Source organism: Oryctolagus cuniculus, chromosome 1, assembly GCF_964237555.1.
Source record: "Oryctolagus cuniculus chromosome 1, mOryCun1.1, whole genome shotgun sequence".
Taxonomy (NCBI): Eukaryota; Metazoa; Chordata; class Mammalia; order Lagomorpha; family Leporidae; genus Oryctolagus; species Oryctolagus cuniculus.
In genome coordinates this window covers 67,015,177-67,029,213 of record NC_091432.1, presented here as the reverse complement: position 1 = coordinate 67,029,213, position 14,037 = coordinate 67,015,177, and the positions used below count along the sequence as shown (strand labels likewise).

Here is a 14,037-nt window from a genome sequence, read left to right as displayed (position 1 = left end):
GTTAGTTGTTACTTCGGACTGTAGAGAGGGGGAATATGAAATGAATACTATTGGCAAGAGATCTCTTTTAGGGAGAGCAATTAGATGTTGGTGATCATTGCACAACCCTGTGAATGCACTAAAAAGCACTGAATGATATACTTTAAAATGGTGAATTGAGGGCAGGCATTGTGGTACAGCAGGTTAAGCCATCCCTTGGGCATCCACATCCTATAACGAAGTGTCAGTTCACTTTTGAGCTATTGTTTCTCCCCAGCTTAATGCTAATGCAACAGATTACCTCTCAAGTACTTAGGTCCCTGCCACCCACAAAGGAGACCTGGATGGAGTTCCTGACTCTTGGCTTCAGCCTGGCCCAATCCCAGCTGTTGTAGGCATTTGGTATGAACTAGTGGATGGAAGACCTCTCTCTTTCTCTTCTGTCCCACTCCCTCTCCCTATTATTCTTCTTTTCAAGTACATGAAAATAAATAAAAATAAATATCTTTTTTAAAAAAAGGTGAATTATATGGCAAGTGAATTATATTTCAAGAAATCTGCTTTTAAGACTGTCTACATTAAGGCCGGTGCTGTGGCATAGTAGGTTAAGTCTCTGCCTGCAGCACCGGCATCCCATATGGTACTGGTTTGGGTCCCAGATGCTCTACTCCCAATTCCAGCTCTCTGCTGTGGCCTGGGAAAGCAGTGGAAGATGACCGAAGTGCTTGGGCCCCTGCACCCATGTGGGAGACCCGGAAGAAGCTCGTGGTTCCTGCCTTGGGATTACCCCATATCTGGCCATTGCAGCCATTTGGGGGGGGGGGGGGGGTGAACCAGAGGATAGAAGCTTTCTGTCTGTATCTCCTTCTCTCTCTAACTCTGCCTTTAAAATAAATAAATCTTAAAAAAAAAAAAAAAGACTGTCTGCCATTCTGCTACTTTTATAGTACAATCAAAAAAAATTATGTTATGATTAATTTTAGTTTGATTCAAGGCTAACTGAATTGGTATAGACACCAGAAACAATTAGAAAATTAAATTTTGGGGCCAGGGCTGTGGCGCAGTGGGTTAATGCCCTGGCCTGAAGCACTGGCATCCCATATGGGTGCCTGTTTGAGACCTGGCTGCTCCACTTCCTGTCCAGCTCTCTGCTGTGGCCCGGGAAAGCAGTAGAAGATGGCCCAAGTCCTTGGGCCCCTGCACCTGCGTGGGAGAAGAAGCTGCTGGCTCCTGGCTTAGGATTGGCGCAGCTCCAGCCATTGTAGCCATTTAGGGAGTGAACCATCAGGTGGAAGACCTCTCTCTCTCATTCTCTCTCTCTCTCTCGCTGCCTCTCCTCTGTGTAACTCTGACTTTCAAAGAAATAAATAAATCTTTTTAAAAAAATTAAATTTTAATATGTTTACAATAGTATAAAACATCAAAAAATAATCTTAATGGAAGATGAAAAGTCAATCATAGGAAAGATCTACACACTTAACTATTTTATTTCAATAATGTTTTGTAAGGAATATCTAATAATTAAAGGCATATATTATTTTTATAGCTGTAATACACCTATTATTCCCAATTACATTGATTAACATCTTCAATGTAGTTCCATCAAACTCCTAGCAAGGTTTTTTCTTCTGTGTAGAAATTTGTATGAAATGCAAAAGAACATAAGTAACTTAAGCCAAAGAACTTTAACAGATAACACAACTGAATATATTGGAAAATTAAAACCATGAGAGAATGGCAAAAAAAAAAAAAAAAAAAAGAAAGAAAAAGAGATAAATAGAGCTGAATAGAGGATCCTTAAAAGCTGTACAGGTATGGATATTGTCATCTGGTTTATGGCAGAAGAGAAACCACAGTGCAATAAATGGTGCTGGATCAACTGATGATATAAAAAACTTGCCCTAGACTCTTAGCTTACAATATATATAAAAATTAACTAAATATGAATTATTGATATAAATATAAAAAGTAAAATAGCTAAATATTTGAAGGGAAACAACAGAGTATCTTTAAGATCTTAAAATAAGCAAACATTTCCTAACCTAAATAGAAAAAGTCTCAAATATAAAAGAAAAGGTTGACAAAATGGAGCTTCTGTTCATTTACAGGAATCATGAAAGTGTGAACCACCAAGTCACAGAGCGGGAGGATACATTTTTAGTGCAAATATCAAACAAAGAATCCATATCCATAATACATAAAGAAACTTTATTTTAAAAAAAGAAAATCTTTTTTTTTAAAAAAAAAAGGTGGCAAAATACTCCAACAGGTACTTAAAAAAAGATGTTATCTCAATCAGCAAGAAACCTATGAAATGGTGTCCAATTTCGTTATTTTCTTTGGGAAAATAAAAACTACATGCACAAGGGATATGACTACATACCTATAAGAAAGGCTAAAATAAAAGAAGACAAAGTACCGCACGCTGCCCAGGGCACAGGACAAGAATGCTGCTAGACGGAGGGAGCTAAACTGGCACACAATCCGCTAAAGCTGCAGATATGCACACCCAGGACTAGGCATAGGTTTTTATTTGTCTAAACTACATAAAATATTCATTAAGAAATAACTATTATGGAGAGTGGGCATCGAGCCTATCAGTGAAGACACTCTCAATTCCTCATCAGAGTACCTGGGTTCTCTACACAGCTCCAGCTCCTGACTCTAGTTTCCTGCAAATGCAGATGAGAGGCAGCAGTGATGACGCAAGTAACTGGGTCCCTGCCACTCACATGGGAGACCTGGAATGCACTCCGGGCTCCCTGCTTCAGCCTCTACTATTGGAGGCTTTGTGGGGAGTGAACAAGCAACCTCTCAAATAATTAAGTAATTTTTTTAAAAAATGAAAGAAATGTGCACTAGAATGTTCATGGAAACATTAACTATAATAATCCCAAACTGGAAATGACTCTAAACCAACAGCAGGAATAAATAAATAAATTGAGGTTCATATAATGGAATACTATTTGTGATCAAGAATGAACGAGCTAAACCACATGAAGGTAAGGATGACTTTTATAAAGAGAGTGCTGAACAGAGTGAGCACATAAAATGCATGTGTCAGATTCTATTCCTATAAGTTCCAAATTTCGGCAAAACCAATCTTTTTTTTTTTTTTTTTTTTTTGACAGGTAGAGATATAGATAGTGAGAGAGAGAGACAGAAAGGTCTTCCTTCCCCATATGGCCACTACGGCTGGCGCTGCGCCGATCCAAAGCCAGGAGCCAGGTGCTTCCTCCTGGTCTCCCATGCGGGTGTAGAGCCCAAACACTTGAGCCATCCTCCACTGCCTTCCCAGGGCCACAGCAGAGAGCTGGACTGGAAGAGGAGCCACTGGGACTAGAACCCGGCACCCATATGGGATGCCGGCACTGCAGGCGGAGGATTAACCAAGTGAGCCACGGCGTCAGCCCCGAGAAAAACGAATCTTTGACCCAGTAACTCAGGGCAGTGGTCACCCTGTCTAGAGAGCGGGTGAATGGAAGGGAACATGAGGCATCTTCAGGGGTTTTAGGGTCTGGTCATGTTATTTCTAAACGGAGACTCTGCTTACCTGGGTGTGTAAACTTTGTAAAAAATCCAGTTATACATACACAAGATTTTGTACACATTTCGGTAAGAACCAACTTCAAAACACTTCAAAAACTACTGAAAAAATGAAAGAGAAGTCTAGTAGCACGTTGACACAGATGACTGAGCCCATGGAGAAAGAAAAGGGAAACTACTGAGTGAGGAGATGTGTGTGGGATTCCCACTTACCTTTGTCCTGCAATGCAATTTGTTTCTTATGCAGCAATGCCACCTCCCGTCCCAAAGCTTTCTTCTGTCTTTCCAGTTCATTTTGAAGCACCAAAATTTTTAATTGCAGACATTCACTTTCTTTTTTCTAAATAAACAAAATCATATACAAATTTGTAGGTACAGAAGTCATAACTAAATGGTTATACATTTGCAATGTTTCAAAGTGAGTAATAGCTTAAAGCACTAAAACAGTCATCAATTCTATGGCTCTTTTGAGTAACCAGATTACCAGCCACCATCACATTAATGGAAAGAATACAGAAACAGGCAAAGAATAACAGTAGAAACAAATTTTAACTCTAGGGACAGTTTGAAGAACCAAAAAGACACTACAAAATATCTCAGGTTCCTTCCTTCACATCAGAAAAAAAAAAAAGGCAAGAAATTATTAATTAAAAATAAGTACAAATTGCCAAAACTTTAAGCATAGGGGCCAGTGCTGTGGCACAGGGTGTTAAAACCCTGGCCTGCAGCACTGGCATCCCGTGTGGGCGCTGGTTTGAGTCCCAGCTATTCCACTTCTGATCCAGCTCCCTGCTAATGTGAAAGCAGCGGAGGATGACACAAGTGCTTGGGGCCCTGCAACCACATGGGAGACCTGGAAGAAACTCTTGGATCCGGCTTTGGATAGACTCAGCTTCAACTGTGTTGAAAAGTGAACCAGTGGTTGCAGGACCTCTCTTTCTCTCACTCTCTCTCTCTCTTTCTCTCTCTCTCTGTCTCTCTGTAACTCTTTCAAATAAATAAAATACATCTTTAAAAAAAAACTTAAGCATATAATTACCATAGAATGGTCTAGCAATTCCACTCTTTGCTATATATCTAGGGGAATCAATAGCACACCCACAGAAACACCTGAACACAAATGTTCAGAGCAGCAATTATTACTCAATAGAGCCAAAAGTGCAAAGAATCCAAGTGTCCATCAGCTGACATATGAATACACAAAATGTAGTATTTCCATACAATTGAACATTATTCTTATTTAAAAAAAAACATAAAACAAAAGTTAGGTACTGATACATTCTACAACATAAACAGTGAAAACATTATGCTAACTGAAAGAAGTCAACTTACAAACGCCACATAATGGGTGGACATCTGGCCCAGCACGCCACATCAGAGTGCCTGAGTTCCAAACCCACCTCTGGCTCATGAATCCAGTTTCCTGGTACTGCAAATCCTGGGAGGCAGTAATCATGGCTCAAGTAATTGGGTTCCTGCCACCCGCATGGGAGACCTGGACCTGGATTAAATCCTTGACTCCCAGCTTCAACCTCAGTCTACCCTACGGTTGGGGGAATTTGAGAGTCAATCATTGAATGAGAGAACTCTCTCCATGTCTGTCTCTTTCTTCTCTCTATCAAACAAAATTTTTTTTTTTAAAGGCCAAGGCTCTGCGGCTCACTAGGCTAATCCTCCGCCTGCGGCACCGGCACCCCAGGTTCTAGTCCCGGTTGGGGTGCTGGATTCTGTCCCGGTTGCTCCTCTTCCAGTCCAGCTCTCTGCTGTGGCCCAGGAAGGCAGCGGAGGACGGCCCAAGTGCTTGGGCCCTGCACCCGCATGGGAGACCAGGAGGAAGCACCTGGCTCCTGGCTTTGGATCGGCGCAGCGCCAGCCGTAGTGGCCATATGGGGAAGGAAGACCTTTCTGTCTCTCTCTCTCACGTCTAACTCTGCCTGTCAAAAAAAAAAGAAAAAAAAAAAAAGGCCAAGGCAACATATTGTACAATTCAATTTATTTGAAATGGCTAGCACGGGCAGACCCAAAGGAACAGAAAGTAGATTTCAATTCTTGCCAAGCTGAACTAAGGTGCTCATATCTCTTGCCCAATACAGAAAAGCCCACAAAGGGAACTGTAGCATTCCTCCCTGCTAGGCAATAACCAACCAAGTGCCATGTATTGTCTGGTCTTTTACCACTCTCCTGGCAGTAACATGGTAAACCAATTGTTCCCCCACTGGAAGTGTTAATTACTTCCCTGAAGGTAAGGATGACTTTTACAAATATAATACTGAAGATGTTAGGAAATTAATGAATTGGGGCAGAGAAGGGTATATTGGAACTCAATTTTCTGCACAATTTTTTATAAATTTAAAAAGTTTAATTTTGGGGCCAGCATTGCAGCATGGTAAGGCAAATTAAGCCACCACCTGTGGTCATCATCCAGCTCCCTGCTAATGACGTGAGAAAGCAGCAGAAGATGGCCCAAGTCCTTGGGCCCCTGCACCCATGTGGGAGATCCAATTGAAACTCCTGGCTCCTGGCCCCAGCCATGGCCATTGCAGCATCTGGGGAGTAAACCAGATGATCTCTTTCTAATTCTGCCTTTCAAATAAATAAATAAATCTTTAAATAAAAGGTTTAGTTTTTAAAAAGTCACAGAAGTAGCCACCAAAAAAGTCAATTTTACTGAATGATTATTCAATAAAACAAAGTTATAGCCATTCTGCCAGTCAGAGATACAATTAAGTTTGTTATCTTACTTCATAAAAATTTCCTACGTAAACTTATATGGAAGCATGGTTTAAGAGCTAGCGCTGAGGCATGGTAGGTAGAGCATCCCATATGAGCACCGGTTCAAGACCCGGCTGCTCCACTTCCAATCCAGTTCTCTGCTATGGCCTGAAAAAGCAGTAGAAGATGGCCCAGATGCCTGGGCCCCTGCACCTGCCTGGGAAATCTGGAAGAAGCTGCTGGCTCCTGGCTTCGGATCGGTGCAGCTCCGGCTGTTGCAGCCAATTGGGGAGTGAACTAGCAGATTGAAGACCTCTCTCTCTCTCTGCCTCTCCTTCTCTCTCTGTGTAACTCTTTCAAATAAATAAGTAAATCTTTAAAAAAAGCATGGCTTATACATTCAGACTGCCCTTTTCACCTAGTACTCTGGTTAAATTGGCCTCTAAATACAAACATTTGAAATCATGCTGCCACAATGAACATACATGTGCCTGCACATGTGTGTATTCACACACAATTATTGCACTATGAATAGACATGCTCTTCTCTCCTGGTCATAATTCTCCATAACATAAATCTTAACCAAATGGCAATTTCGCCATACCTAGTAAATTTTGTCTCCTTTCTAGAGTACAGAGTAACTGATTAAAATTATAACAGAAGGAAAAAAATACGAAAAATGCATTTGTTAAGTAAATCACATAGGTTTCCAAGACCTGGGATAAGCTGGCAGAGAACTTCAAAAGGAAAAGGACAGTGTCTTGATTTGATTCATAGAGAGGAAGCCTGGGAACTAAGAGAGGTGCTTCACAATATGGCCTTGTAGAAGCAATGGGCATGGAAAATGATTCTTGGCAGTTGTGTTGAAAGTCCTTTACATCAGTCATTTCTCACCCAAAATGCTTTCTTCCTCATCCTTGAGACACTGATTCTAAACAGATGGCATGATAATCCGTTAAAGACATTCAAGCCAAGAAAACAAGCAGAAAAGCTTATTTTCAATCATCATTATTATTACGGCTGGCTTGGCAGGTCTATGAAATATGCCTTTATAGAGAATGTTCCTAAGCAGTTTTTCTGAGCAAAGCAAACATGTATGAGGGATCTGCTGTGTGATTTTGGGGGAATGAAAAATGGTTTCTGCTTTCTATGACTTTAGATTTACTGGAGACAAAACCCACTTTTCCCCAAGAGACCACTGTAAAACAAAGCCCAAAAGTCAGTTGGTTCTAAAACAAGGAAGCAATCTAAGTGTTCATGTATAGATGAATAGATAAGCAAAATGTGGTATACAATAGAGTAGTATTCAGTCAAGAAAAAGGAAATTCTACAACATGGATGAACGTACAGGACATTATACTAAGACAAACATGCCAATCATAAAATGACATATATTCCATTTATATAAGAGTAAGCAGTAGTCAAAAACATAGAGATTGTAAGTAGAATGGAGGGTGCCAGGATAGCGAGCAGCGGGAAATAGGAGCATTGAATGGGTCTAAAGGTTTAGACTGACAGATGAAGAGAGCTTTGGAGATAGATGGTACTAACAGTTGTATGACACTGTGAGTGCACCAAACTGCTTTACAATGTTTGAGATTATGTGTATTTTATAATAAAGATTTGGGGTAATGAAGAGTCAGTGAGGTTGCCTATCATGAAAAGGAAAGAATGAACCAAGAAAAATCTAGGATTTCCTTTAGCAATCCAACAGTAGGATTGGGTGTTCCTGTATCACTGATGAAAAAAATTAGTGAAGATTTGGTAAGCGATCATTTTCTACAAAGAGCAAGATATTCAACTCCCTGAACTTGAAAATTTCCATAAAATATGCAAATTGAATTGCACCAAGCCAGGACTACTCAGAGAACAGTCATCTGCTGTGATAAGGGGCTAACCTGTTCTACCCCAGCGTACACATTTAAATTGGGATATGTTTTTGAGAATCAAAGAACTAAGGTTACAAGTCAATCTAAATACTAAGCTAATACAGGAAGATGTGTGTTTATTATGCTTGTGTTATGGTCCATTGTAGAAACTGAGTCAGTTACAAAACTTTATCAATTCATTAAGAACCAGGATTACTGGCTGTGGTTTCTGATGAGTAGAGTAATCAAACTCTGCACATAGGATCTGCTTCTACTTTCTCCCAAATACCTCAAAGACAAGTTGCTCTGGTTCAGTGTTGTGGTACAATGTATTAAGCAGTTGCCTGCAAAGCCAGCATCTGCTATCAGAGTGCTGGTTCATGTCCCAGCTAATCTGCTTCTGATACAGTTCCCTGCTCATATGCCTGGAAAGCAGCAGAAACCAGCCCAAGTCCTTGGGCCCCTGCCACCCATGTGGGAGACCTGCATGGAGTTCTGGGCTCCTGACTTCAGCTTGGCCAAGTCCTGGATGTTATGTTCATCTGGAGAATGAACCAGTGGATGAAGGATCTCTGTCTGTCTCTTCCTCTATGCCACTCTGCCTTTCAAATAAGTAAAATGAATCTTTATATTTCCAATAAAATAACCACCATCCTATAAAAAATAAAAAGAGAAGTTGCTTGAAGATCTTAACATCCCATAAATATCTTTGTAGGTACCTATGTGTTTACTCCAAGTATATTCAATGTCACATATTTATCCTCAATGGATCACTTCTAATTGGACTAGCATTTTTATAGAACACTGTATCTGAACTGAAAATCACAAACACATTCATCTTCTTGCAAGCACACAGATTTCCATTTATTAGTCTTGACTAAAAAATAAAAAAATCATGAGCAAGGTTAAACACTCATTTCAGAATGACAGGCTAATGTATCAACAATGTACTAATGGGAATAAGCATTTTCTCATAGATCATATTGGATATGAAGAAGCCTTAGGCCAAAGTTATGAGACTTTTTCTGGGTTTATGAGATAAGACATTTTCTTTCTTTCTTTTTTTTAAAGATTTATTTATTTACTTGAAAGTCAGTTACCCAGAGAGCAATGGAGAGGCAGAGAGATGGTGGGGGGGAGGGGGGAGAAAGAGAGACAGAGAGAGAGGTCTTCCATCCGCTGGTTTACACCTCAGCTGGCCGCAACGGCCAGAGCTGCATCAATTCGAAGCCAGGAGCCAGGAGCTTCTTCCGGGTCTCCCACATGGATGCAAGGGCCCAAGGACTTGGGCCATTTTCTACTGCTTCCATAGCAGAGAGCTGGATGGGAAGCGACGCAGCCAGGACAAGAACCGGCGCCCATATGGGATGCCAGCATTGCAGGCGGCAACTTTACCTGCTATGCCACAGCACCAGCCCCAAGATACATTTTCATAACAACACTGAACTGTTACATGCCTTTTCTCTCTCATTTTCTCATAGGTATATGCATATGCTAATGTTTAGCTGAGTCTGGAAGACTGTGATACTGAAACAGATTTACTGAGAAGTAGATGTGGAATCCTGCTGTCTTTTATTAAACTAGACATGAACTTAATAGAAAGAAGTTAAATGCACAAAAACTTAAAGCAAATCCAAATGTTTTTGTTTAGTAAAATACTTATTTTTCATAAAAATGTATTATATTAACATGTAATGGATTTATTACTGGCACTTTAACATAAATTAGTGTTTTCAAATTTCTCAGATTTAATTTCTAGTACTATAATTATTAAAAATTATACTCTAAGTTCTTTGAGGTTAGAACAATTTTTAAAACTACAGTAGGGTCATGAAACAAAAAAGCTTGAGAATTAGTGGTTTAGGGAATATTTCATCTTAACCAATAATAGCCACTCCCCAACTGGAAATAATTAACAATCTGGGGGAAAAAATTTAGAACTATGGTATTCTCAAAAAAGTTAACACACTTGCTTTTAAATGTAATTTATAGATTGCTTCTATTGCACCTAGTCAGGCACGAAGAAGAGGAAAAGACTTCCTAGAAAATATTCTACTAAATCTATTCATCTCGTAGACTCAGTAGCAATATTGGGCCCAGTCCTAAGGCTTAGCTAGGGAGATAAAGCAAAAAATATCTAACAATAAAATAAAGAAGGGTTTGGCCACTGAGAGAATGAGCAGCTAACAAACTGTTCTTCCTGTAGATAACAGTATACACTCCAATAAAGTCCAAGCCACTACCACTGGAGGGTTCTGGAGATTGATCAATGTCAGGCATCATTTGGAGAAGAGTCAGAAGTTGGTTGAAGAAATCAACCCGCACGGTGAATTTCCCCTTGCCTGTGACTCTGACTTGAGGGTGGCTGCAAACTCGGAAAGTCAACTATCTTTCTAGGTGAAGGGGCCAGGGAAAAGAAGTCAAACAATCAAGGCTGCCAGGATGGAGGAAGCCAGAGAAAGGGCAACCCAACCTTTGTTTAAATTGGACTGAACTCTGACTAGACTCCACGCCAAAAATTCATGAAAGAAACAGAAAGCTGCTTGAGCTTAAGGGAAAAGAACGACATTGAAATCTGAGCAAACAAATGCCCACTGCAGCATGATAGTTTGAGTATAACTGAATTAACTACATGCTAAAATAAATATCAACATTCTTTACAGCAATGTAAAAAACTCCAGAGATCCCATTAAATTACATTCACAATGTCCAGGATACTATGCAATGTTATCCAGTATAGGGAGGTTCAGAAAATACAACTTATTCTCCATGGAAGCTACAATATATGATGACCTCATGATGACCCAAATGTCAGATTTATCAGAAAAATACTTTAAATCCACTCCCATAAATAGGCTGAATGACAGACATATAACATTCACCTAAGAAATAAATAGGTATGGAATCTCAGCAGAGAATTAGAAAATATTTAAAATATCCAGGAAATTTTTCTGCTTATAGTGAAGGGGACAGGAAAAAAAAGGGACATAAACCCAACTATTTTGACCAGATTACCAAAATTTTAATGCCAAATTCTGATAAAGTAATTTAAAACATCACAAACCAATATCGCTTAATAAATATAGGTATAAAATTCTTTAATTATTACTAGATCAAATCCAACAAGGGGGCCAGCACTGTGGCATAACTGGCAAAAAAACTGTCTGCAGTGCTGGCATCCCATATGGGCACCAGTTCAAGTCCCGGCTATTCCACTTCTGATTCAGATCCCTGCTAAGGCATCTGGGAAAGCAGCCTGGGGCCCTGAACCCATAGACCCAGAAGAAGCTCCTGGCTCCTGGCTTTGGTCTTGCCCACTCCCAGCTGTTACAGCCATCTGGGGAGTGAATCACAGGTGGAAGATCTCTCTCCGTCTCGCCCCACTTCTCTAAACTCTGCCTTTCAAATAAATAAAATAAACCTTAAAAAAAAAATCCAGGCTGGCGCCATGGCACAGTAGGTTAATCCTCCACCTGCAGCACCAGCATCTCATATGGGCGCCGGTTCTAGTCCTGGTTGCTCCTCTTCCAGTCCCACTCTCTGATATGGCCTGGGAAAGCAGTAGAAGATGGCCCAAGTCCTTGGGCCCCTGCACCAATGTAGGAGACCAGCAAGAAGCACCTGGCTCCTGGCTTCGGATCAGCGCAGCTCCGGCCGTTGTGGCCATTTGGGGAGTGAACCAACGGACGGAAGATCTTTCTGTCTCTCCCTCTCACTGCCTAACTCTAGCTCTCAAATAAATAAATAAAATCTTAAAAAAAAAAAAAAAACTCCAGCAAAATACAAAAAGTTCTATACACTGTAATCAAAACAGGTTTATTCCAGAAAAGCAATGTTCAGTCAAGCATCTGAAATTAATCAATTAGCTCATTATATTACCAAAACAAGGAAGAAAAGCATATGGTCATTTTAATAGATGCAGAAAAACTATTTTAAAAAATGAAATATCCATTCCTAATCTTGAAAAGAATTTAAGAAACTGAAAATAACATAAATTTCCCAAAACCAATACAGGTCATTGCCAACATTATATTTACAGGAGAAAGGATAAATTGTTTTCCCTAAAGCCAGGAACAAGGCAAGATTCCAATTCTTATCACTTTTTTCAACACAGTACTGTGGTCCTATCCATTGATATAAGGCAGAAAAATTAAACTGTCCAAATTTATAGAATTGATTGTTTAAATAGAAAACCGTAAGAAGTCTATAAAGTAACTGCTGTAAGTTAAGAACAATACTGTAAGATACACAATTAACTATATTCTTATATACTAACAGCAAACAGATGGGAAATAAAAATTCAAAAATAATTCAATGTGTTGGGACAGGTGTTTGGCAGAGAGGCTGTCACTTGAGACAGTGGCATCCCATATAGGAGAGTCTGGTTTGAGTCCTGGCTATTCTACTTCCAATCTACCCTCCTGCTAATGTGCACACAAGGAGTTAGCAGATACTGGCTCAAGTAACTGGGTCCCTACCAACCACAAAGGAAACCTGGACTGAGTTCCAGGCTCCTGGCTTCAGCCTGTCCAGCCCTGGTTATTATGGGTATTTGGTGAGCGAACCATCAGATGAAAGATCTCCCTTTATTTAATGAAAATAAATAAATTAGCTTAAAATAATTCATTTGCAACAATGGCTCCCCTTTATCCCCTCCTCCACATAAAATTCACATAAAACACTTACAAATAACTCTAACAAAAGTTATCCAAAATTCCCACAGTGAAAGCTTTAAGACATTATTGAAAGAATTAAAGGGAAAAATCTAAATAGATATGCTATGTTCATGGTTTAGAGGACTTCATTCTATTAAAGATGGCAATTCTCCATAATTTTATCTTACAAATCTTTATCAAAATTACAGGAGGTTTTTTTTCTTGTAACAATTGACAAACTGATTCTAATATTCACTTGGAAATACAAAGAATCTAGAAAAAACACTGGAATTTTTTTTTTAAAGAACAAAGTTAGAGGACTTACTCTATCTGATTTTAAGATAAATCTACATAGTAAGAGTTTGGTATTGGTGAAAGATAGACATATAGATCAATGGAACAGAATGGAAAATCTGGAAATAGACAAATGTATATGATCAACTGATTTTAGGTAATCATGTCAAGGCAATTAAATGACAAAAGGAAAGACTATTCAACCAGATATCCACGAGGAAAAACACGTACTTTTATTTTATCCGTACAAAACATTAACTTGAAATGAAACATAGGTCCAGATGTAAAGCCCAAAACTATAAAACTGGTAGAACAAAACACAGGAGAGCACTATTGTGACATTGTGCCAGGGAAACATTTTTAAAACAAACACAGAAAGTCTGCAAAATAAAAATTACAGTTTTAAAAGACAAAATTACATTGGATTTTGTCAAGCTTAAAAACTTTTGCTCAGGGGCTGGTGCTGTGGTGTAGTGCATAAAGCCGCCACCTTTGACATCATCCTATGTGAACACCAGTTTGATTCCAGGCTGTTCCACTTCCAATCCAGCTTCCTGCTAATGTACTTGGGGAAGCAGCAAGGGGAAAATTCTCTCTCTCTCTCTCTCTCTCTCTCTGTGTGTGTGTGTGTGTCCCTCTCTCTCTGTAACTCTGCCTTTCAAGTAAATAAGTGAATCTTTAAAAAATAAATAAATAAAAAACATAAAAAGAAAAGAAAATCCTGCTTAAAAAAACAAAAATTTTCTCTCATTTCTGGAAAATACTTTAAGAACACAAAAAGGAAGCCGGAGACTGAGAAAAATGCATATCAGAAAAAGGAACATACAGAAACATGCATTCTTAAAACCCTGAAATAAACAGATAAAGATTGATGAAAAATAAGAAATCTGAGATTCCTTTACATGTATACTAGGACTGAGTAAAATAAATAAAATAATTACAGATAATGGAGCAAGGTATCTCACTGATAGAGAAGATACTAC

The 14,037-nt window shown here is 39.3% G+C and overlaps 1 protein-coding gene across 7 annotated transcripts in view; it reads right to left on the bottom strand.

Annotated features, from left to right (window-relative positions):
* Window positions 1–14,037, bottom strand: part of UVRAG (UV radiation resistance associated) — a 324,263-nt gene that overhangs the window by 146,138 nt on the left and 164,088 nt on the right. For all 7 annotated transcript variants that reach the window (XM_017344617.3, XM_051822278.2, XM_017344612.3 and 4 more), the window contains one exon: window positions 3,739–3,865. In XM_017344617.3, coding sequence (XP_017200106.2) covers window positions 3,739–3,865 — 127 coding nt within the window. The remainder of the gene's footprint in view (window positions 1–3,738; window positions 3,866–14,037) is intronic.